We start from the raw sequence: 22,545 nt of genomic DNA, 5'->3' as shown, positions 1-22,545 counted from the left end.
TGCGGCAGTGGCGGCCTTGAACTGGGCGGGCAACGGCGCATGGGTACAGTGGACTGGTGCGGACGCGATGACGATGCAGCGGCAGCGCAGCGCGTCCATGGAGGCACCAATGGTGGTAGCGCGAGGTAGGGCAGCAGGGCGCGGGGCCAGTGGCTCGCTGCGGCTGGCCTCGGCCAAGCCCAGGCGGCTCGACCGACCCAGCGTGGCGGCACGGGGTGGCCGCGCGGTGACTGCGCGCACGGTGCCAACCATCCCGAGACTATGACTTGCACGAATTTTAAAGTGCCTATAACAACTAAACGGTTGCTTCTAGACCTAAACTATCTTCACCATGCTCAATATGGAATATGAGGCTACCAACCCGAGCTGAAACATAACACCTTTTCTTAACCCGATTTGGCAAAATAAATTACCAAACATGGCATTATCTAGCTGCCTATACACTTAAAAATCTTCTAAGTCTATGAGCTGAATTTGATTCTAAGTTGCAATTTTTAGGCTATTAGAAATGTTGGCTAGCAATATTATTTTTCTACAGCAAGTATTTCACTGTCATCTACAAAGTTCATATTTTAAACTTCATTAAGTCTCACATGTGTGTTCTATAGTGTTTTTGCTCAATAAAAATTGGTTTACAACCCTACTTGTTAACTGTACGAGTTATGGAGTAACTTTTGTTTAACACTTTTATTGATCGTTTTAATTGCAATGCTTCATCTATTCAATCCATCACATGCACTAACACATAAATATGATGCTCATGACATGTCTTAGTAAATGATTTAGGGTGTAACACCGAGGGTGTTACACGAGCTGTCGTGGGGTCGTGCGGTCCTAGCACGAGTGCGTGGCTACGTGACCGACGCGCGCACGAGCAAGAGCACCGTTGGGCTCTGGTGCTGGCATAGAGGTAGCCCAAGCGAGTATGGCTGCATCCCGATGCCGATTGTAGGTTCATAGCCAACGAGGGGAGGAGAGGAGGAAGACGATGACAGTGGAGCCCACGCGTCAGTGGTGTGCGAGAAAGAGAGTAGACAGGGGCAATTTAGGTAATACGAAAATGAGTTGGTCAGCAGGTGGGTCCAACAGCATCTAATGTGTACAAAGTGGCAAATTTGTGGCAATGAAAGAATTATATTGGCGTGATTTTAAATAGATGAATTATAATGGTGTATCTAAGAAGTTAAAAAATTATAATGGCACCAATCAAAATAACCCCTTTTAAAAAGCAAGAAAGTTGACTTCTAATAAAATAAACTAAAAGCTAAAAATTCAACAGCCAGAAAAGTCAAAAGCATTGAAAAGAACTTTTTTTGGCTTTTGATGTGCAGAGAAACTAAAAGTTTTATTACAAAATTCAATAGCAAAAAATCAACAGCTAAAAAATCTAGTTTTTATGCCAAAACTTCAAAGGATAGTACAATAGGTCAAACAAATAGGCCCAACAAGACTAAAACGGGCTGCCCTTCAGCCCACCCCACCTGTAAGTGAGCAAGGCCGGATGGGGCAAGGCGGCCAACACATAGCGGCCAGGGCTGCATAGCCCATAACACCGTTGGGTTTCGGTTAACTGAAACCAGTCAGTTTGGTTGCTCGGTTTCTTAGCAAATTTGGTTCTATAAGAATCGAAAATGGTCCTTTAGAAAAACATGAATGGATGAAATTTGGTTTTAGTTAGCTGCGTTCGGCTGTTCAGGTCTCGGATTGTTTTAGCTTGTTTTAGCTTATTCTCTCTCACATAACACTATTAAATCATCCGTAACCGTCCAAAATCCACGGTTACATGCACCAGCCCAGTTCAGTTCCGGCTATAACCGAACTCTCCTCGGCGCGCACAGAGATTCACTGAACCAATGGAAAAAGAAAAAAAAATGTAGCTATTGAGCTCCTCGTAAAGCCCGCGCTGCCACTACCGCCACACCCAGACCACCGCGTGTTGTGCCGCCGCGAGCGGCGAGCGCAAGGACTCCGCGTGACGTGCCGCAGCCGTGTGCCTCGACCCCGCACCTCGCTGGACTGCCTCTCGCTCCTCCCGCTCGTGGTGGGGTGGAAGGGAGGGAAGGAGCAGGAGCGGCGGAGTGGGGCCTAGTCAACCTTCCCGCAAAACAATCGGACTCCATGCGGGGCCCGCATGCAGAAAGACCAAAACAGATCGTGGCACACCTTTTATGACCTTGTCTGTGGGCCCTGCCATCCTCACCCTCTGCATCGCCGGCCTCGAGAGAAGAGTCGCCGCCCCTCTCCGGCGACAACACCGGCAAAACAGCCCAGCGAATCAGCGATCCCTGACAACCAGCTAGCCGCTGAGGCAGGAGGGGCCTTCTTATCGCCGTGGTACGCCTCGTTTCTTTACTTATCGCTTAACATTGGGGCGCTGAGGGGTTGAGGGCGCCGTGGATCGGCCGCCCGTAGGAGATTCGATTGGGCGGTGCGGACTCCACGCCCGCTGTAGGAGATTTCGTGCCTGCGATGCAATCTCGGGATCTCTGATTTCTGAATAAGGCGAATAGCGCATGCTGTCGAGTCAATTGCTTGATTCTCTCCTCAGCCAGCCCTGATCTGTCAACAACATATAGGATCGCAAAGACATTCTGATTCCTCAATCCTCATCACCCAAGATCCCTGGTGCTAGCTATCACACTGTGGGCCAATGGCCACCTGTGCTGCTCTAGTTACAGGATGCATTCTTGCATCCCGCCCGCCTTGCGTGAATCATGTTAATAGAAGGATCCAGGGCCGTAGGTCCCTTCGATCTCAGCACAACCATGTTAGACCTCATTTTCCGGGCTCACATATAAGCCAATTGTTCGGCTGTGCTCCTGTTGGTGGCCATCTCACAGTTGCCCACGCTCAAGGTTCGAGCTGTCTATTTCTTTTCTTTTTTTCCATGAAAGATGATTATTCGAGGCCTACTGCTCATGTGTGTTGCAAGGTTCTAGAAGGCTTGCTCTGATGGTTGCCACTGCAGCCCTGTCATTTCTTCTGCTATTGTACAATCTAGAGAAATTTTAGTTTCAAAAAATACCAGGCAACTTCTTATATGCTAAACACCACGCCACAAGTATATAGTGGCTCCTAACGCACTACTTGTTATCCACTTCCATCAAACATAATCTAAACATGCTATACAATGTGATAACATATGTGGAGGAAGATGAAGATGATATAAAAAAAATAGATACTGGGAAGGGACTATATAGAGATATAGCAATAATTATGGAAGTGAGAGAAATATTTGGTGCAAAGGAGAAGGAAGAAAACAAAAGGCAGGCTATTGGGCAACCATCATTCGCTAACTGTTCATGTCTTCTCAAGATGTTGATAACTTCCTTTTCAACATCTTATCTGTTTTCTTATTTTAGATTAGATGTAATGAAAGATGGAGGTGTCATGTGTCAAAAGTATTCACTGTAATTCTTTTAATATATTTACCTCTTAGTTCCAAGTATCTTGACATGAATGATATTTTCTGATATCAACTTGACCAGTACTCTAAATGAAAATCTAGCCATGTCATTGTGATGCTAATTATCATCAGTTTCACCAATTATTTCAGGTTATCCCACCATGGATGAGACAACTGATGCAAGCCCTTCGTCAAAACTCCATACAAGACTGAGACTCTGGGAGTTTCCTGACTCTTATATATTTGAACCAATTGATGGCCTTGCTGACTTGTACTTGTCAGTTAGCCGGACCAGTGGAACAATGAATCTAGTTCAAGACTTGCCGTCACGTGGACCCACTACAAAACATAAAGTTCAAACAGTATATGGTGTGATAGGAGTGCTCAAACTTGCACTTGGATCATATTTTGTGGTGGTCACGGATCGTGATTGTGTGGGATCCTACTTTGGACACGCAATTTTTAAAGTGACAGGGCTAAAAGTTCTTCCCTGCAATAATGCACATAACACCACCTCTGCTGAACAGGTCTAACATATGCTTCTTTTGTTCTCAGCTAAGTTGTTTGCGGCGCTTTGCTTGCTTTTATGAATTGACTTTCAAAGTCCATCAATATTCCATTTGAACATTCAAATATGCTGTGGGCAGAAAAAAATGGAATCAGAATTCTCGGAACTCCTGGATGCTGCAGAGAGGACTGTTGGCCTTCACTTTTCCTACGATATCAACCTAACACTTTCGTGAGTATCTTATTTAACATTTTCAGTTACATTCTTGAGATCTATACTTGAAACGTTTAGCAGCTTTAGCTTTTCTAGGCAGAGAGAAGCTATAATAGAATATGCACGTCCCAATTAATTGAGTATTTGGAATATTTCCCTGTATTGATCGCTTACCGCATGCTTGTCTTTGTCTGTTCTAATCCAGTGCACAGAGGCTACATGATCTAGGCGATGAGTATAGAGCTCTTCCTCTTTGGAGACAGGTTTCTTTCGTTCTCCATTTCTAATTCCAGAGTTTGCTTACAGATGTCGGCCTTATCTTTCTCCATTGCAAGCTTCTGCTGCAATGCTGCTTATGCTTTATTGGAACATGTAGTACCAGGTTACTTTTGCTAGTTGCTACTTTTATTGGTACACAAAAAGAGTGTTACATAATCTGACTATTCCTTTTGGCGACAAAGCTTGCATTCTTCTTTAACACCTAATCTCAAAGTGTGCCATTCTGCTGTTGGTAATGCTAATGACTTTAGTAATGCCATTCTCCTTCAACATGGATAATTTGTAGGACTGTTTTAATTTTTGGTAGAACTTTTATGGTGTGAGAAAAATCAAATGTATTTGATTTCAACCTCGTTAAGTTGATTATGAATTTTTCACAGTAGCTTCTCGTAATCACCTCAAAGAACAGTGCAGAAATATGCAATCTAGCTCTGCCAAGTTAAGCATCAGTGCTTAACAATTTCTTGTACTAAATCCACGATGCCTTGTGCTTTTCTAACTACTATTACTGATCAATTAACATAATTATTTTCAGGCGGAACCAAGATTTCTATGGAACGCTTACTTGTTGGAACCTCTAATTGAGAACAAGGTAAGATTAAGACTATCTCTAGGTATTCTGTTTGGATAGGAGGGGTTGGTAACCGGATCGCCTTAGCATTCAGCTCACATTTGAACGAAATCCTAAAATTTTGTATAGTAATTTTCCCATTCTTTATTCTTAATATAATGACACGCAGCTCTCCTGCATGTTTGATAAAAAATTCCCTTTCTGGACAGGCCCTTAGCTCATTTCAGTTTTGATTTAAGTGCTGATATCTGCAAAGTATTCTGATTTCTTCTTTCTCCCTTGACAGCTGAACCAGTACTTATTGCCAGTAATTCAAGGCAGTATCCTTGGTATATCGTGACATTTTCAACAATTTCACTACTAGAGAAATGGGCCTTGCTATGGTACTCCGAGAACCCCTTAGGAAATCACGTTACAACTACTTCTGTTGAAAAATGTTACCTATATATAATGCATCTAATGTGCAACTGTCATATACATTTTTCATAACATGTCACACATCTGTGACATAATAAGTCATGTTAGCATACACACCTCTAAACATGTCTCCTTTTTTTATGTCACATTCAAGAACTAAAAATTTCACTTCGTAGGAGGTAATAGTTAATCATAGCCATCAAGATCTATCTAAGTGGATGGGTCCACAGTAATTTCGGAGTACCATAGCAAATCTGTGGATAAATAAGATGTTTTCTATTAAAATATTGGCTCCAGTTTTCTGTGAGTTTCTGCAACTTAACTAAACATCAGGTTTTCAAAATATCCAAGCAGAAGTTGGGTCAGAGAAGGCAAATGTGACCCTGATTGCACGTAGGTGCACACGAAGGATAGGTGAGGGTTTGTTGTCATCAAAATAAGTTTTTTAGATTTTTCAAATTTCATTAACATTTTAGTTCAATATGTGGTTGACTGGTCCTTTACCAGCCTCCTCTTGTACTGTTTTTTTGTTCCTTTTTTTTCAATTAAAATCTTTACAATGCCCCCCCCCCCCCCCCCCCCCCCCACCACACACACACACCCCGCGGGCTGTATTTAATGTTAAAAAACTCCATCTGTCGCATTTCCAGTAAACTCAATTTCTTAGGATTGAATAATAGCTCTCTGGTTTTTTAAGGTACTCGAATGTGGAGACGAGGAGCTGATGCAGAGGGTTATGCTGCAAACTTCGTTGAATCAGAGCAGATAATGCAGTCAAAAGGGTTTACAGCATCCTATGTACAAGTAAGTTTCTTCACACAATCTAAAATCAACCAATAACATTGCTTTTTGGTTCCCACACTTTTAAGTTGTGCTTCATTCTGAATTAGTTTGTTGTTATACAAATCTTCCGAATATTTAACAAATTATATGTTTTGTAGGTTCGAGGCTCTATGCCATTCTTGTGGGAGCAGATTGTTGATTTGACATACAAACCTAGTTTTGACATTGTTAGACAAGAGGAGGCGGTGAGCCCACTAGTCTTGTTCCTTGTTTTGTTCTTTACCTTGTTGCTTTAACGGCACTATGCCTTTCCGTGAAATTATATGCTATCTGTTTCTGTTGTTCAGCCTCGTGTACTTGAGAGGCACTTCCATGATTTGCAAAAGAAATATGGAGCTGTCTTAGCTGTTGATCTTGTCAATACAGTAAGTGCACTGCTCTTGGACTTCGAACTAACTTTAGTGCTATGATTTTCAAAATTAAGAAAGTCAGAAGTATATGCTCCATGACCATTGTGTATGGGATTTGCTCCTCTTTAAGATGTCTATTTTCCAAAATCGAATTTATTTTCTTCATATTAGGATTGACCTCTGATATGCATTCTGCATACTTGCATGCTTTTTCCCCCAAGTGAGCATGTTTGTTTCGTAGAAATGTAATACCGTGATTCCTTCGGCTTATGTTGCATAGAGTATTTTACTTGCTTATTGGCTTCATTCTATCTTTCAGGGTGGCGGTGAGGGTCGCCTCCGTGAAAGATATGCAAAATCTATTGAACCTATTCTTAGTGAAGATATAAGGTAACAATTTCTTTCTCTACGATTGAATGCTCACTGCTCCTATCATGTTGTATTAGAGCTAAGCATGTATGAATGCCATGTCTTGCAGATATGTGCACTTCGACTTCCACCGAGTTTGTGGTCATATTCACTTTGAGCGCCTTTCTCAGCTGTATGATCAGATCAAGGACTATCTTCAGAAACATAAGTATGCTGTTAGCTGATACAGTATATTCAATGACATGCCCTTTATCATTTGTGTACATTCTTGTTGTCTGTCAAAGGAACCTTGTTATATTGGGGCCAAATCAATCACCATCATGCTTTGGTCAACACAAAACCACCAATTGCATCAAATCTGCATGCAAAAACCAACTGCACGAGTCATGCTTGAGTGAATCATTTAGTTCTTTAATCTGTTGGTGTATAGATTTTACTCTGATTCAGCCTGATGCAGAACGAACTTTTCTGCTTGAAGTTAAACCTATCTAATCTTGCACATTGCCACCTGAAATACTGGTTGGAGCCTTTAGGGGCTATAGTACAGATGCATTAAGGACCTACCATGCAGATTTTCTTTTTCATATTTCGGAGTTTCTGGCTAAGTAGGAAAAGTGCAGTGCATTCAATCACTAGTCGTACTGTTATTGGTTTGTTATCTTCTTGTCTAGTGAGTTCTTTTGTATATCTAGCGATATGTTCCTTTATACCTTGTTTCCAAAGTCTCTTACATCTCTGGATGTTATATTGTTATCATTTCCTTCGCATGGTCTTGCTAATATGGTTATGTGATAGGTACTTCCTTGTAAATGATAAAGGAGAGAAAATTGAGGAGCAGACTGGCACTGTAAGAACAAATTGTATAGATTGTTTGGATCGCACCAATGTGACTCAGGTACTTACTAGACTTTATCACATTCACTCGTACTTCAACATTTGTTGTTTATCAAATAATCTGTCTATGCAATACCGTTTGTCATCCAGTTACCTAGTTTTTCAAACCAGCGTATGACATTTATTGTTTGTCTAAGGGCCCTTCATGGTTTATTATAGCATTAGTGTATATTATCAGACAGGTGTAGAAATTGCAAAACCATCTTTTGATTTGTGAATCATATCCAAACTGTTTCACTGTGTATGGAATATGGATTGATGTACTTTTAGGACTGCATGCTCGATATTGATCATATGGTTTAAGTTGCACACTTGTTTGGTTTTTCAGATTGTTTGTTCTAAAACAGTACACACTAGTAATACATTTCTTTTTTACTGGAACCTACACATACTAGCAATACTGATGCAATAAGAATCCCATGGCTGGACTTGCAAAGTAGACAATCATTGCACTCTTGTTGATACTTTTATGACATACTATTGCTATTTATTTTATGTTATAAGTTCTCTTCCTGTTCAACTTTCACTTGTATATCTAAACTCTGACATTCCTGAACAGAGCATGATTGGGCGAAAATTTCTGGAAAGCCAACTTCAACGTATAGGAGTTTTTGGTGCTGGTGATACAATAAGCAAACATCCAGCCTTTGATACAAACTACAAAATTTGTGAGTATTATGTTTGCCATTTAATTAATCCAGGTTCTTGGTTCTACTTTTCCAAGCCATATAAACATGTTGCTGTTCTAAAATGAGCCTTTTTTCAGTGTGGGCCAATCATGGAGATGCAATAAGCATTCAGTACTCTGGAACTCCTGCTCTGAAGGGAGATTTTGTTCGGTAATTTATTTAGAAAAAAAAATCATGTTTCTTATTTTGAGTTCTTTTATTATATTTCTATTTCTTTCCTTTTCTAGTTAGCAAGAACATAAACTACTTCTAATTGTACATTAACTAAGAACAGTTGTAGCTTGTAGCCACTTTTACAATGATCTCTATACCTGTATCACCCAGATAATGGGCTACTGTAAAATTTTATTAATCATCTGGCGAAAAGTCTCTGTCTAACCAGTAAATTTCAGTGCAACAGGGCACAAGATGGTTCCACATGTCCACATTAATAATTTGGCTGACCAAGTGCATATTAAGTAGTGTACTTTTGTTTGTCAGTCTCTATTACTGCTAGTTAATTTATATTCATTTTGTTTGTAGTTGGGTGCTTTAAAATGAAGACAAATGTGGAATATTTTTTATTCGATTTCTAGGATACTTTGTCCATAGTTTGAATTTGTTTTTGTCTATTAGGTATGGGAAGCGAACTACTCAAGGAATTCTGAACGATTTGAGGAATGCACTTGGTAGATACTACTTTAATAACTTCGTTGATGGGACTAAGCAGGTAAACAGTTCTTTTTTTTATGGTGCCCCAAATGTCGCATTTCCATAACTTAGCCTAGTACTATATTATGTTAATCATATATTAGTACCAGTGCGATTCTTGAATTGGGGGTAAGCCTAAGCAAGAAAGTGGTGAAAAATTTATGATGAAAATGGCAGCTTACATGATGTTGTATGATTTAATTGAGTGGTAAGGATTTTCACTAGTGTAAGAGGACTATATGCCAATTATGATTAATGCATCCTCTATAAAACCTGTCGCTAATGTCTCCATCCAGTCTAAGTGACTTCATACGAGGCTCAACTCTCTTTCTTCTAAGTTCCAGTTTACCTTTCGTTGAAATATCTGACTTGTGTGCTGTATAGGCAGTGCCTCAGTATTTATTTATTACCTTACACAGGATGCCATGGATCTTCTTCAAGGACATTACATGACATCTGTTAGTCGAGACATGGCAGTGCCAAGCAAAGCAGGACTTCTGGAGAGTTATGCGGTGGGTACAATTAGCTATAGCTTGAAGTTGCATTTTATGTATGGAGCTATCACATTGTAGACTAACCTGTGCAGTTTTTCTTTCGCAGTCCTTCCGCCTTGCTTTTGCATTGGTTATGGGAGCTCTAATGTTCATGATGATGTCACTAAGACAAGGTAAGAATTCTGAATCTTCTGAAACAGACATTTGGGGGTGTTCTGCTATAAATTTATGCTGATTAATTCTCCCCTGCAATTTGGCAGGCAGCAACATTTGCTCTCTGTTTTTCTATCCAACATACACGGATTAAATAAAGGAACAATTTCTTAAAAATCTTGCATTTAGTCTCATCCTTTGGAAAACAACTTTACCACTAAATATGCTGCCTTGATATTTGTTTGGGCAAATAAAGAATATTGTGAATTGAGTAAATAAAAAAACAACGGATTCCACTTGCACAAATGTTTATTCCTTCCCTTATCTTTTTCTTGGGTTAGTGAAGAGTTGTGTCATGACTCAACTTAGTGTGTGTGTGTGTGTGTGTGTTTGTGCGCGCACGCCTGTGTGGTCAAGTTGATGTGCCGGGCAGCATGACAAAATTAATGATATGTTTGCTAGAGACCAGACCACAATGGCCATGAAGTCTGCCTTGCGACAGTGATTTGGAGGATGTTAAGAAATCAATTTGGAAGTTGAGGGTGCATTTAGATTGCATCACCATTCTAAGGACAAATATGAGATTTTTTTGGCTTTGTTATATGCATCCTTGATTTTTGCAGGCTGATGGAATTTGTTAGTTGATGTTCACAGCTGACTGCTACATCATTTTTGCAGCCCGGAATGATGTTCGCCATTTGTTGCTGTCACTTCTGTGGGCTGGTCTTTGTATTGGCATCACACATTTTGTTCGAGCCAATGGTCGCACGTTCACTAACCGACCTAGGTTTCACAAGTCACGCCATTGATGGATGCAAGATGACCATTTGCTCGTCAAGCGACCTAGGTTTCACTTGTCAACACACATTGGTTTACATGAAGTGTTGCATTTTTTGTAACAAGTTTTTGTTTCCTCCTCTCCTACTTTTGGTTTACTGTTTTGGCCATCATGGTCTTTGGTAGAATTCATTTGTAAAAACCAAATGAACACGCCTTCAGCACATATCAGTGTATTATGATTTGTTCATATTGAGTCCTTGACATTTGCACCAGCAATGGCTATTCCTCTTCCAACAAGAAGTTTGTTCTATATCCTTGTTCCTTTGGGTTTAAACTGAGATAGCTCTTCCTACATCTCACTTAAAATATTCAGACTCAAACTGCCTATCTATATAGGGCAAATCAGTAATGCTGTCAATTCATCACCTGAAGTTTTGTCATATAACAGTCAGTCGTGCAAACATGATTTGATCTTGAATTATATAAGCTGCAGCACTAAAGCTGACCCGGATGCATATGCATAATGCTAATGCATTACCCTTTTGTGCATTCATCCTGATGCACTGTCAGATGGTCCTGCAAACGATCATTAAACTAACTTCTTTAGCCTGTCCTTGACCTTTTATGTTTTCTTGAAGTCCTGCTGAAGCATCGCAAGAGTGGTTGCTGTCTAGTCTGAAAAGAAACAGATTTTCCTTGGCATATTTTCTGTGCAGTTTTACTGTTCCTTGTCAGCTCTCTGTCTGCTCCATCAACTTGTCCAGCCTGCACTTATAAAAGCTCCTTGTGCCTTTGGTGGCAAGTCCTTTTCTTCCCCTCTACCGGTCGGTTTTTACCTGACCTCGACACAAGGCCTGCTGCTGCTGTATTCTGCTGCTGCAACTCCTCCGGTGGGTGTTTGAAGTAGAAGCCAAGACAGGCCAGGAACGATGTCTACTTCACCGCCCTTCGCCATCACCATGCTGCATTGCATTTGCATCGCGTTCCTCGCACTCTTCTGCAGTGCTACTACACTACACCCATGGTGATGGAGGTAACCGCCGCGAGCCGAGCCGAGGTGGACACCTCCCGGCCGTTCCAGTCGGTCCGGGAGGCAGTGGAGGTGTTTGGCGAGCGGCGGCACGGCGGCGGCAACGGCAGCTCCAACGGGAGCAGCGCGCCCCCGGCGGCAGCCTCGCCATCGTCCGTGTTGCTGGAGTGCCTGAAGAAGCTGGAGGAAGACCTGGCGGAGGCCAAGGGCGAGGTGGTGGAGCTGAAGCAGAGGCAGGCCCAGATGGAGGTGGCCGTGTCCAGCCTCAGCGTGCAGTTCAGCAAGGGCCTGGCCGTCTACTCCAGCCTCAGCAAGGGCAAGGAGGTGGCCGTCGTCGTCGGAGAAGAGGAGGACAGTGGTGGCCATGGCCGTGTCCGCAGCGACCGGTGGGACGAGAGCCGGGGCGAGGAGTGGGTGGCGGGCCTCGAGTACCTGCCGAGCCTGTCGGAGGCGCTGGCAATCAAGATGGTCGAGGATGACCTGGGCGACAGGAGGAAGGAGAGGAAGGTGAAGAAGAACAGCAAGAACAAGACTGCCAGTGTCAGCAGGACCAAGAAGCACAAGAGCGGCAGGATCTCATTGCAATTGGTTGGGGGCATGTTCTGCTCCAAGAAAGCCAAGTCCAGGTGATGGTGATCTTTAGCCCGCGAGATGTGTTTATATTTATGTTGGCAAGAACAAGACAATGTTCCTACCTTGTTTTCTGTTGAAGAATCTGCCTCATATATAAGCTGCATTGTGCGGCAGCCAGTCTGGAACATAGGAATTCCGCAAGGATTTCATGGGATTGCATGGAACAGTTTGATTTGATCGCCGTGTAAATCCTGCGAAATCCCTATTTGTTCCAGATGGGGGCCTTTTTGACGTTGATGCTGCTCTGTATGTTTTTTCCCCTATAAAATGAAATACATGTATTACCTTGTTTCCGTACATATTACTATATATCAAGCTATATATGTAACAAGCGTTAACAGGTAAATTTTGCACTTGGTCAAGTATGATCACAGAGATAATCAGGTTTGTTTGTAAAACGATTTTGGTTGTGATCGGTAGTGCTTGCTTTAGCAGCACACCAAGCACTGTTGAAATCAAGCAGCTACAGCTGCAGCCTTGGTTATACAAGTACAAGCCGAGCACTTGAGGGAACAACTAACTATTTTAAGGGCAGCCATCACTTAATTTTCTTGGCACTTAGATCTAAAATTCAGGGTCCAGATCAAATCTCCATCTCTCTATCTTTTCTTGTTGATTTTCCCTGGCTATGTTTTGAAACCAATGTTTACCTTCCATCCTTGTCTCTTGATTTTCCTTGGCTATATTCTGACACCAATGTTTTCCTTACACTGGTAGAGAACCGAGCTTTACTCCGGGTGGGGAACCCCCTCTAGTCCCGGTTCCCCACCCGGGAGCAAGCATCCGGGACTAAAGGGGGGTCCTTTAGTCCCGGGTCAGGAACCGGGACTAAAGGAGGACCTTTAGTCCCGGTGGGTAACACCAACCGGGACTAAAGGTGCCTCCTGACATGCCACGATGGCCGGCACCTTTAGTCCCGGTTGGTAATACGAACCGGGACTTTTTTCTTTTTTCTTTTCTTTTCATTTTTTTGTTTTCTTTTCAAAATAGGTTTTCGAAGTCGTATTGTACGCTGCTAATTATACATTTATACGCGTGTATAGTATGTTTCGGTTCAAGCACAATGAACGTATTAAATCACACAATTCAAGCATAGAAATATATATATATATATATATATATATATATATATATATATATATATATATATATATATATATATATATATATATATATGCATGCATGCATCATATATATATTTACATGCATGCATGCATATGTGTATTTTACATTATATTATTTCATGTGCATATATTACAAAAGATTGCATTACAGTTGTTGTGACATAACAAGTTTCCTCTCATCCTCTATAGCTTGGCTTCAATGGCAGTGTTGGGTCGAAGTAGAACTCGCCCTTGGAATCGATGACCTGCTCATTAAAAAATCCGGCTATAGACTCTTGAATTGCTTTGATTTGGTCTTGCCGTATGACCTTTTCCTCCAACCATCGAGTCTACAGATTTGAATTAAAGGAAAATAAATTAATATATGTACATATATATATATATAAAGACATAGTAACACAATCAATAATAATAATTAAATGAATATATAGTGTATTTTTAACGTACTTTGAGTCTCTCTGTAGGAGTTCTTTGGGAGAGCACCTTGATAAACTTGCAAACATAGTAACCACAGTAGTTGTTCCCCTGTTCCTGCCTCAGACACCACTTTACGAGAAAAAGATTTGTCATCCAATCTGGTGATCCGGTGAAAGCTATATGTTTAATTAATAAAGATGATGCGATTCAGGAGACTTACTTTCAAAGGGATTACATTCAGTGGCGCTTTGCATTTTTCCATGTGTTGCTTCTCAATAAAGGTTTTCCAAACACTGCCCAATAAAAAATTTGCCACGTCATCAGATATAGTTAATCATCATGTTTGTGTGTATATATAGTTACTAAAGATCCCGAAATTACCTCTGGATAATATCTATCATATCTTGGTAGTCTTGTTGTGGTTTTCTCATCGAGTCATAGATTATTAAGTGACTTTTCACCAGATCGATGTCCATCAATATCCAGTGATTGCTGCATGTGTTTATAGGATATAACGCATAACACTCATTAATTAACTAGAATCAACATATGAGCCATTAAGGATATGATCGACATGATTAACACTCACTTGAAGTTATAGGGAAAGAGTATATCCTTCTTGTGGCGTTGGTTCACTAAGAAGTTCATGAGGTTACTCTCTGACTCAGACTTCCAATTAGTCTTTGGAGTAATTGGGTCTTTGAATACTATATGGGGATCAACAAAACCAATTTCATTGCAGCCTTCCTTTCTGAGCTCTGTCATTGTAAATCTGCATATATATAGTACTTGTTAGGATAATTTATATGCATATACACACATATGATGAGTTTAATAATAGATCGAAAGAATTATTACTTACAGGCAATAGCAGCTAATGATAACTTTGTCCAGAGAGGTCAGGTGGCATAGTTGATGAAATTCTGCAAAGTCAACATACATAACATCATCGCCACGGAACCAATGTTCGTCTCTAATTCTGACACCAACGCAGAAGTCTCCACTGGTAGACGCCTGCATGTACCACTTGTTTAGCAGGTACATTTGCGTCCCCAGATCAGATAAGGCTTGAGGGTTGTATAGACTCTGGCCTAGTACAAATTTTTTCTTCCAAATATCAACCTCCGCCGCACTCTCAATGTTTCCATCACCAAACATCTGGTAAAGGTCGAGACCAGTCTTATCAAGAAATTCACCAAGGTGATCCAAATCGACATCCGGAGGTATGTTTGCCTGATGCATTAATCCTAAATTCGAATCATATTCATTACCAACAACTAGCGGGGGGATTGATTGGTGCGCTTGTTGTCCGAGTTGGGCAACTCCTTTCCCTACCCGCTTCTTTTTCTGTGCCGCCTCAATTGACTTGGTGAGAGTGCGGTCATAGTCCGATAACGTTGATTTGGACGGTTTACGAGATTCCCGCTGTTGTTGCTGGTAAGAAGTCATATTTTTTCTTAGAATATCTGGAGCTACGAAGAAGTACGGTTTCTCCGAGTTTCTCCTTGCTTCTTGATTCATTTTAAGTTTGTCATAGAATCTAGACATGTCTTTTTTATATACATCAGTTCCTTCTTCCTTCTCTTCAGATATTATTTTGGGAATAGCCCTTGGTTTCACGGTGGCTTTCTTTGCAGGCGGGGACTGGTTCTTCGTTTGAGGGGCTGGCCTCTTGCTAGGCTTCTTGGTAGGCGGGGGCGGAGGAGGCGTTGGAGACCTCCTTGGAGGTGGCGGCTGCGGCGTTGGAGACCTCCTTGGAGATGGTGTGGATGCAGCCTCGTCTTCCAACACAATGTCATCGTACAGAGCACTATGATGATCTGGCGATTGAACAATTGGATTTAGGTTGGGGAAGGATCTGCTACAAAAAAAAGGAATGACATATTATTATGAGCAGATTGTTAATTATTTAAGCCAATACAAATTAATGATGTAGTGTTTTCATCCGCACGTACCTATGGTGAGGTAGTTCAGGAGGAGGTGGAGCCGACATCCCTGGAATGATGATGTAGCGCTTGCGCCATAGAATGAATGTCTTCTCCGCTTCTCCTAGAGTCTTCTCGCCATCACCTCCAATGACGGCTCATCTGCATTACATGACATAAATATCATATTAAAACCTAGATCATAATTAATTATTTATACAACATGCGTGCCACCACAAAAGATACAAATTTATGAAAGCATCGCTACAATGTAGACAATCCCAACTACCACTAAAAAAACTAAAGCTAAAATACATTTCAGGAGCACAAGGATTTCGCGACCAATCTCAACTAAAACAGACAGATCCCCCGATTATGCAACATCTTTGGGCTTCTTCGGCTGGATCACTGCCTCATTAGCCGCCGTATCTGCCTGTTGTGCAAGATATTTTTGCACGAGTTCAACATACTCTTCCTCCCAGTAGAAGCCTGAACATCGTCCACTGCCATCCCACTGAAATTAAAATAAAAAATTAGAACTTTAATCACAACCATCATGAAAATAGGTATAAACTAACCATAATCATTAAATACGATAAAATAACTCACACTGCGATCCGGACACTTGTAGAAGATACGATCCTTGTTGGGACCCTCCTTCTTCACTCGGTACTCCATCACAATCTTCGTCTCATCACGACACTTGCCGCATGGAATGAGAGGAAGGCCCGGCCTAAGTCGCTTTGGAAACCCATGAGAGGCCGAGGACCCGGAAGCAGTTGCCATCTACTCTCTATACTCATTTTTTAATACACTATAAATTTCTCCTTTTATAAACAAATAAAATTAAGAAACTATAAAATTATCTAGATCTCTAAACAATGATATTTTTAATGGTCATTGTGTTCTCGTCTTTTACTGCGGCAGGTAAGTAATTCACATGATATTTCCGCAAATTAACAGAAGAATGGGAGTGTACACACATAACAGACTACTGCGACGATATCGGGACGTGTGAATAAATAACCATCCGTACTAGTTGAACTTGCTTACGTGATCATCTCGGCGAGCATTTCTCCACCGGACGGCACCGTACTTGGTCAAGGAAGAGCTCCGATTCTACGAGGAAGGGAACACGGTCTTCCACGACCGTTGTCGCTCTCCCTCGTAGAATCAAAGCTCCTCCTTGACGTTTGTTACTATTCGGCAGAGAACATGCTCGTCGACATGAACACGGTCCGCTAGTTCAACTAGTACGTATTTTCTATAATTTTCTAACTATTTTCTAAGTTTTTCATTTCATAAAAAGTTAAAATAAAAAGTACGGTGATTGACAGACTACTGCGACGATATCGGGACATGTGAATAAATAACCATCCGTACTAGTTGAACTTGCTTACGTGGTCATCTCGGCGAGCATTTCTCCACCGGACGGCACCGTACTTGGTCAAGGAAGAGCTCCGATTCTACGAGGAAGGGAACACGGTCTCCCACGACCGTTGTCGCTCTCCCTCGTAGAATCAAAGCTCCTCCTTGATGTCCGTTACCGCTCGACAGAGAACATGCTTGCCGAGCTGAACACGGTCCGCAAGTTCAACTAGTACGGATTTTCTATAATTTTCTAACTATTTTCTAAGTTTTTATTTATATATACTATGTTTAGGTACGGTGATTGACAGACTACTGCGACGATATCGGGACATGTGAATAAATAACCATCCGTACTAGTTGACCTTGCTTACGTGATCATCTCGGCGAGCATTTCTCCACCGGACGGCACCGTACTTGGTCAAGGAAGAGCTCCGATTCTACGAGGAAGGGAACACGGTCTTCCACGACCGTTGTCGCTCTCCCTCATAGAATCAAAGCTCCTCCTTGACGTCCGTTACCGCTCGGCAGAGAACATGCTCGCCGAGCTGAACACGGTCCGCAAGTTCAACTAGTACGAATTTGCTATAATTTTCTAACCATTTTCTAAGTTTATATTTATATATACTTTAACCTTCTTTCATGTAAATATGCAAGCTTGAAGTGATTTTGAGCTCAAATTGCTTACAAATGAAAAAAAAACCATAATAAAGAACCATAAATATATATAGTGAACAAAATGGCATAAGAAAATGGTGAAAAATGAGAGTATGAGATTGGTAACCTTTACAACTGAAGAATCGACGGAGGAATCGAAGAAATCGACAGAGGAATCGAAGAATGGATGGAGGAACAATGGAGGGAGGGAGGAAGCAAGAACACTAGTGCAGTGAGCTTCAAAATGTGCTGAGCTCGGGCTCGGGGAGGAAGAAGGAGACGGCCGATTTATAAAGGGAGAACATTTAGTCCCGGTTGGTGGATCCAACCGGGACTAAAGGTAACTTTCTAACCCCAGGCGCAGCCACGGCCCGGGAGTAGACTTTTACTCCCGGTTGGATCCACCAACCGGGAGTAAAAGTATACCTTTAGTCCCGGTTGGTGGCTCCAACCGGGACTAAAGGTCCCTGCCACCTCTGTCTGGCGCAGTAGCCGTTGGGCAGGGACCTTTAGTCCCGGTTGGTCCCGGTTGGAGCCACCAACCGGGACTAAAGGTATTTCTAGTCCCGGGGGCAAAAAATTCCGGGACTAGAGCCCATTTTAGCCGAGGATCAAAGATCTGTTCTCTACTAGTGTTACCTTTCCCTCTCATAATGAGAACCAAAGATTGTTCTGAATATACCTAAGGGGAGTAATTGTTTCCCATGCATTTGTCTATCCTCATTTTTTGTGAGAGCAAGAGATGAGACATACATTTGCCTTTGGAAATATTTATCCTCTTCTCACAGAGTTCAGAAAAGTCCAACAATATTACGCAGCAAAAAAGTACATGTTCATTATTTTTTAACAAACAAAGTATATGTAGGCATGGGTAAACTAGAACCATTATTGTACTACTCTGCCGATATTGGCTGTTTCAAGATGGGTGTGTAGTTATGTGCATGAGATATCTTGGAAGTAAGTCGTAGTAATGTAGAATGGGAAGACGTTACAGCTGCCGGCCAGCTCCAACTTCCAAGTGTACATATCTGGACCCCTATGCTGCCCACCAGCATGAGCACCGATGTGGTTCACATGTTATCTTGAATGACTCAGGTATTTGTGACGTCGAGTAGATTCATGAACGGTTATAGCTTCCAACGCTATGTGAAAGTGGAAAGCCAATAAGATCGTCAAACAAGTTTTGGTCCTGTCTTTTTTGAAAGTATCACTAAGGGCCCTTTTGGAATATAGAAATTTCACTGGAACTGTACAGAAATTTTACAAGAATAGATTCATTTTCACATAAAACCAGAGGAAACATGAAAAAAAAACGTATCCCAAAGAAACAAGGGGTGTGTTTGGTTTGTGGCTAGAGGTCGCATCATATATTCTGGAGAGATAATCGATGAGCTTCAGTCCGACCCGATCGATGGATTCGATCAGATCGTCGTTGTTGATCTGCCTCCTCTGGTAGCGAGGAAGCGGACGGCGAGTCATTGCTGAAGGAGACCTCGGAATCGGCTCCGAGATCGGATCTGCAGTTGCAGGTGCGGGGGTGGTCGGCGCAGAACCGATCTGCCCCGGCTCGAGGAGCTCTCCGACTCCGTCAGCGTTGATGACCCACGAGATGGATCCGACCGTGAAGATCTGGCCGGGCTGCGGAAGGGACGAAGAGCCTGCGGAAAAAGCCATCTTGTTCGACAAGGAAATAGCACGCACACCCCTACCTGGCGCGACAACTGTCGACAGAATATCGTCGGCAGTCCTCCGAGGGGTATCCCACAAAGGTAGATTGATCGGCAAAGGAGCGTGAGATCAAGAACAAGAAGACAACAGAGACACACGAGTTAGACAGGTTCAGGCCGTCAGTATAACGTAATACCCTACTCCTGTGGTCTGTTGGTTTGTATTAGCTATCGTATGATATTGCGTGAGTTTGGAGGGGGTCCCTACCCGCCTTATATAGTCCGGGGAGTAGGGTTACAAGTCGGTTAGATCTGAGAGATAACCGGAAAGTAATAACTGATTACATGAATCTTAGGATCATACATATCCTAACAGATCTCGTAGTATATTCAGGATATCTTTCCGGTGTCTTGTGGGAGGCGCCGAGCAGAGTCGTGCCCCGCAAGGCTTCGTCTTGTGGGCTGGTGAAAGCTCTAGTTTGGTTTTGGTGAATTGATGAAACCCTAAGTGCTAACCTAGTTTATCAAGTGATCATGAGATAGGTAGCACACTCCAAGTAATGAAGCAAATGAAGATCATAGCATGATGATGATGATACCATGATGATGATCAAGTGCTTGGACTTGGAAAGAAGAAAGAGAAAAACAAAAAGCTCAAGGCAGATGTATAAATCATAGGAGCTATTTTGTTTTGGTGATCAAGACACTTAGAGAGTGTGATCGCATTTAGGATTGATAGCCGTACTATTAAGAGGAGTGAAACTCGTATCGAAATGCGGTTATCAAAGTACCACTAGATGCTCTAACTCATTGCATATGCATTTAGGATCTAGTGGAGTGCTAACACCCTTGAAAATGTTTGTGAAAATATACTAACACATGTGCACAAGGTGATACACTTGGTGGTTGGCACATTTGATCAAGGGTGGTGAAGTTTGGGAGCAAGGGTAAGAAACTCCACCGGCGGAGTGTCCGCCCGTAGAGTGCGGACAGTCCGACGGTGCCACCGACGCCCTAGACAGAAAAGACGGAGATCACTAGGAGTGACTGGATGCTGGCCACGGTTGGACCGGTGCGTCCGGTCAGATGTATCAGCGAAGATACTGGCATCGGTCAAACGACCGGACGCTGGGTCGCTCTGCGACCGGATGCTGGCAGGGTGCGTCCGGTCAATGCTGACGTACGCTGACGTGAGGCGCACAGAGGAGACGTCGTCTGACCGGACGCTGGCAGGGTCCGGTTAAGCATGACCGGACGAGTCTGGTCGGCAAAATTCGCGTTTGGAACCTTACTGGAAACGACTAGACGCTGAGGTCCAGCGTCCGGTCACTTTCTAACTGACGCGTCCGGTCAACTGATGACCGTTGAAATCTGACGAACAGTATTTGAAGCAGGGGACACGTGGCGTGAATCACGTGACCGGACGCTGAGGTCCAGCATCCGGTCAACCCGTGTTGTGCCCAGTGAAGGGGTACAACGGCTCTATTTTTTGGGGGTTTCTATTTAAGCCCCATAGCCGGCTCAAGCTCACTCTCTTGGCCATTTTGCATTGACATAGCAACCTTGTGAGCTTAGCCAAAGCCCTCCCACTCATCTCCATCATTGATTCATCATCTTTGTGAGATTGAGAGAGAATCCAAGTGCATTACTTGAGTGTTTGCATCTAGAGGCACTTGGTGTTCGTGTTTCGCTGCGGGATTCGCTTGTTACTCTTGGTGGTTGCCGCCACCTAGACGGCTTGGAGCAGCGAGGATCGTCGAGCGGAGATTGGTGATTGTCTCCGGCTCCGATCGTGGTGATTGTGAGGGGTTCTTGACCTTTCCCCGGCGAAGAGCCAAAAGGTACTCTAGTGGATTGCTCGTGGCTTGTGTGATCCTCATCTTGTGTTGGTTGTGCGGCACCCTATTGAGGGTTTGGCGTGTGATGCCAATTAGCGCGTGAACCTCCAAGTGAGTGAATCGCCACAACGAGGAGTAGCTTGCCAGCAAGCAAGTGAACCATGGTAAAAAATCATTGTGTTCATCCTTTGATTCCGAGGCGATTGGTCTTCATTGATATTGATTCTTGTGATTGATTAGTTCACTCCTCGACACGGTGGTATAACTATCTTGCTTACTCTCTTTACATTACCGCAAACTAGTTGTCAAGCTCTTTAGTGTAGCTAGTTGTGAGAGCTTGTTAGTTTGGTTAGTGTGGCTCTTTAGTTAGCATTTGAGAGCACACTAACTTAGTATAGTGACATAGCTATTGTGTGGATACATACTAAATAAGCTAGAATTGTGGTAGGTGGCTTGTAATTTTAGTAGGCTAGCGCAACACTTGCTTCGTCTCATAATTGTCTAATCGGTTTGCTAAGTGTTGTTGTAGAAATTTTTATTAGGCTATTCACCCCCCTCTAGCCATTAGGACCTTTCAGCTGGGCCACCCCTGGAGGCGCAGCCCATGTGGTCTGCCGTGGGTATCCGGGGTCGTACACCCCACATATATCCAGGGGATGCGGGCTAAGTGAAACCATATTTTAGGTCAGATTGCATGAACGGATGTAGAAAAAACTGAGATTATCTGGTTACATGCATGAGCGAATGCAGTCTACTATGACATGTGGGCCCACACACTTTTTTTTGTGCGAGGCCCAGTTACATACGTAGACGCTCGTAAACATGAGCGCACTCACCCCTATGAACGCATGCGCGCACACCCTACCCCTATGAGCATCTTCGGAGAATTGAGTTGGACCGACAAATCTCGAGATTGACGAAGTCACCACAAGCGCCTCGCCGTCGACGGGCACGTCGCATACCACTGAAAGAATAGCACCATTAAACTCTGGAATAAATCCAGAAAAATACGAGCGCTCGTGTTAAGTCAGAGACTTAAACCCAGGTGGGCAGGTTCTACCACAAGGAACCCAATCAACTGAGCTACGCTCAGTTCGCGGGCCCACACAAACACATCCTGCACCCACTAGGTCTAGCTCGACGGTGAAGGCTAATTTGGCTGCATGAGCTGATGCAGGAGCTGTATCTTACAAGTTACACCTGCAGAGCACTCACAAAACACGTGCATGG

General features: G+C 42.8%; 2 protein-coding genes across 2 annotated transcripts; both read left to right on the top strand.

Moving 5' to 3' along the window:
- The first annotated feature begins 1,875 nt into the window (after positions 1–1,875).
- Positions 1,876–10,895, top strand: LOC136477508 (phosphoinositide phosphatase SAC7-like). Its single transcript, XM_066475695.1, has 19 exons — positions 1,876–2,334; positions 3,557–3,933; positions 4,054–4,145; positions 4,333–4,390; positions 4,942–4,998; positions 5,264–5,297; positions 5,728–5,808; positions 6,092–6,198; positions 6,336–6,422; positions 6,525–6,602; positions 6,907–6,977; positions 7,066–7,164; positions 7,752–7,851; positions 8,410–8,518; positions 8,617–8,689; positions 9,155–9,248; positions 9,649–9,741; positions 9,830–9,896; positions 10,555–10,895. The coding sequence occupies exons 2-19, from the start codon at positions 3,568–3,570 to the stop codon at positions 10,683–10,685; spliced, it is 1,797 nt and encodes a 598-aa protein (XP_066331792.1). The 5' UTR covers positions 1,876–2,334; positions 3,557–3,567; the 3' UTR covers positions 10,686–10,895.
- Positions 10,896–11,284: 389 nt separating this feature from the next.
- Positions 11,285–12,616, top strand: LOC136477509 (uncharacterized). Its single transcript, XM_066475696.1, has one exon. It carries the CDS (start codon positions 11,678–11,680, stop codon positions 12,314–12,316), a length of 639 nt encoding a protein of 212 aa, XP_066331793.1. The 5' UTR covers positions 11,285–11,677; the 3' UTR covers positions 12,317–12,616.
- Positions 12,617–22,545: the final 9,929 nt, after the last annotated feature.

The sequence above is a fragment of the Miscanthus floridulus genome, chromosome 8 (assembly GCF_019320115.1).
Source record: "Miscanthus floridulus cultivar M001 chromosome 8, ASM1932011v1, whole genome shotgun sequence".
NCBI classification, from domain to species: Eukaryota; Viridiplantae; Streptophyta; class Magnoliopsida; order Poales; family Poaceae; genus Miscanthus; species Miscanthus floridulus.
This window is presented reverse-complemented; position numbering and strand designations above follow the sequence as displayed.

What these genes read in the sequence shown, in the direction of transcription:
- LOC136477508 (XM_066475695.1), top strand. Translation starts at nt 3,568, where the DNA reads ATGGATGAGACAACTGATGCAAGCCCTTCGTCAAAACTCCATACAAGA. An exon ending in ATTCTTAGTGAAGATATAAG is followed by an intron (nt 6,978 to 7,065) that starts GTAACAATTTCT and finishes CATGTCTTGCAG; the next exon opens with ATATGTGCACTTCGACTTCC. An exon ending in GACTATCTTCAGAAACATAA is followed by an intron (nt 7,165 to 7,751) that starts GTATGCTGTTAG and finishes GTTATGTGATAG; the next exon opens with GTACTTCCTTGTAAATGATA.
- LOC136477509 (XM_066475696.1), top strand. Translation starts at nt 11,678, where the DNA reads ATGGTGATGGAGGTAACCGCCGCGAGCCGAGCCGAGGTGGACACCTCC.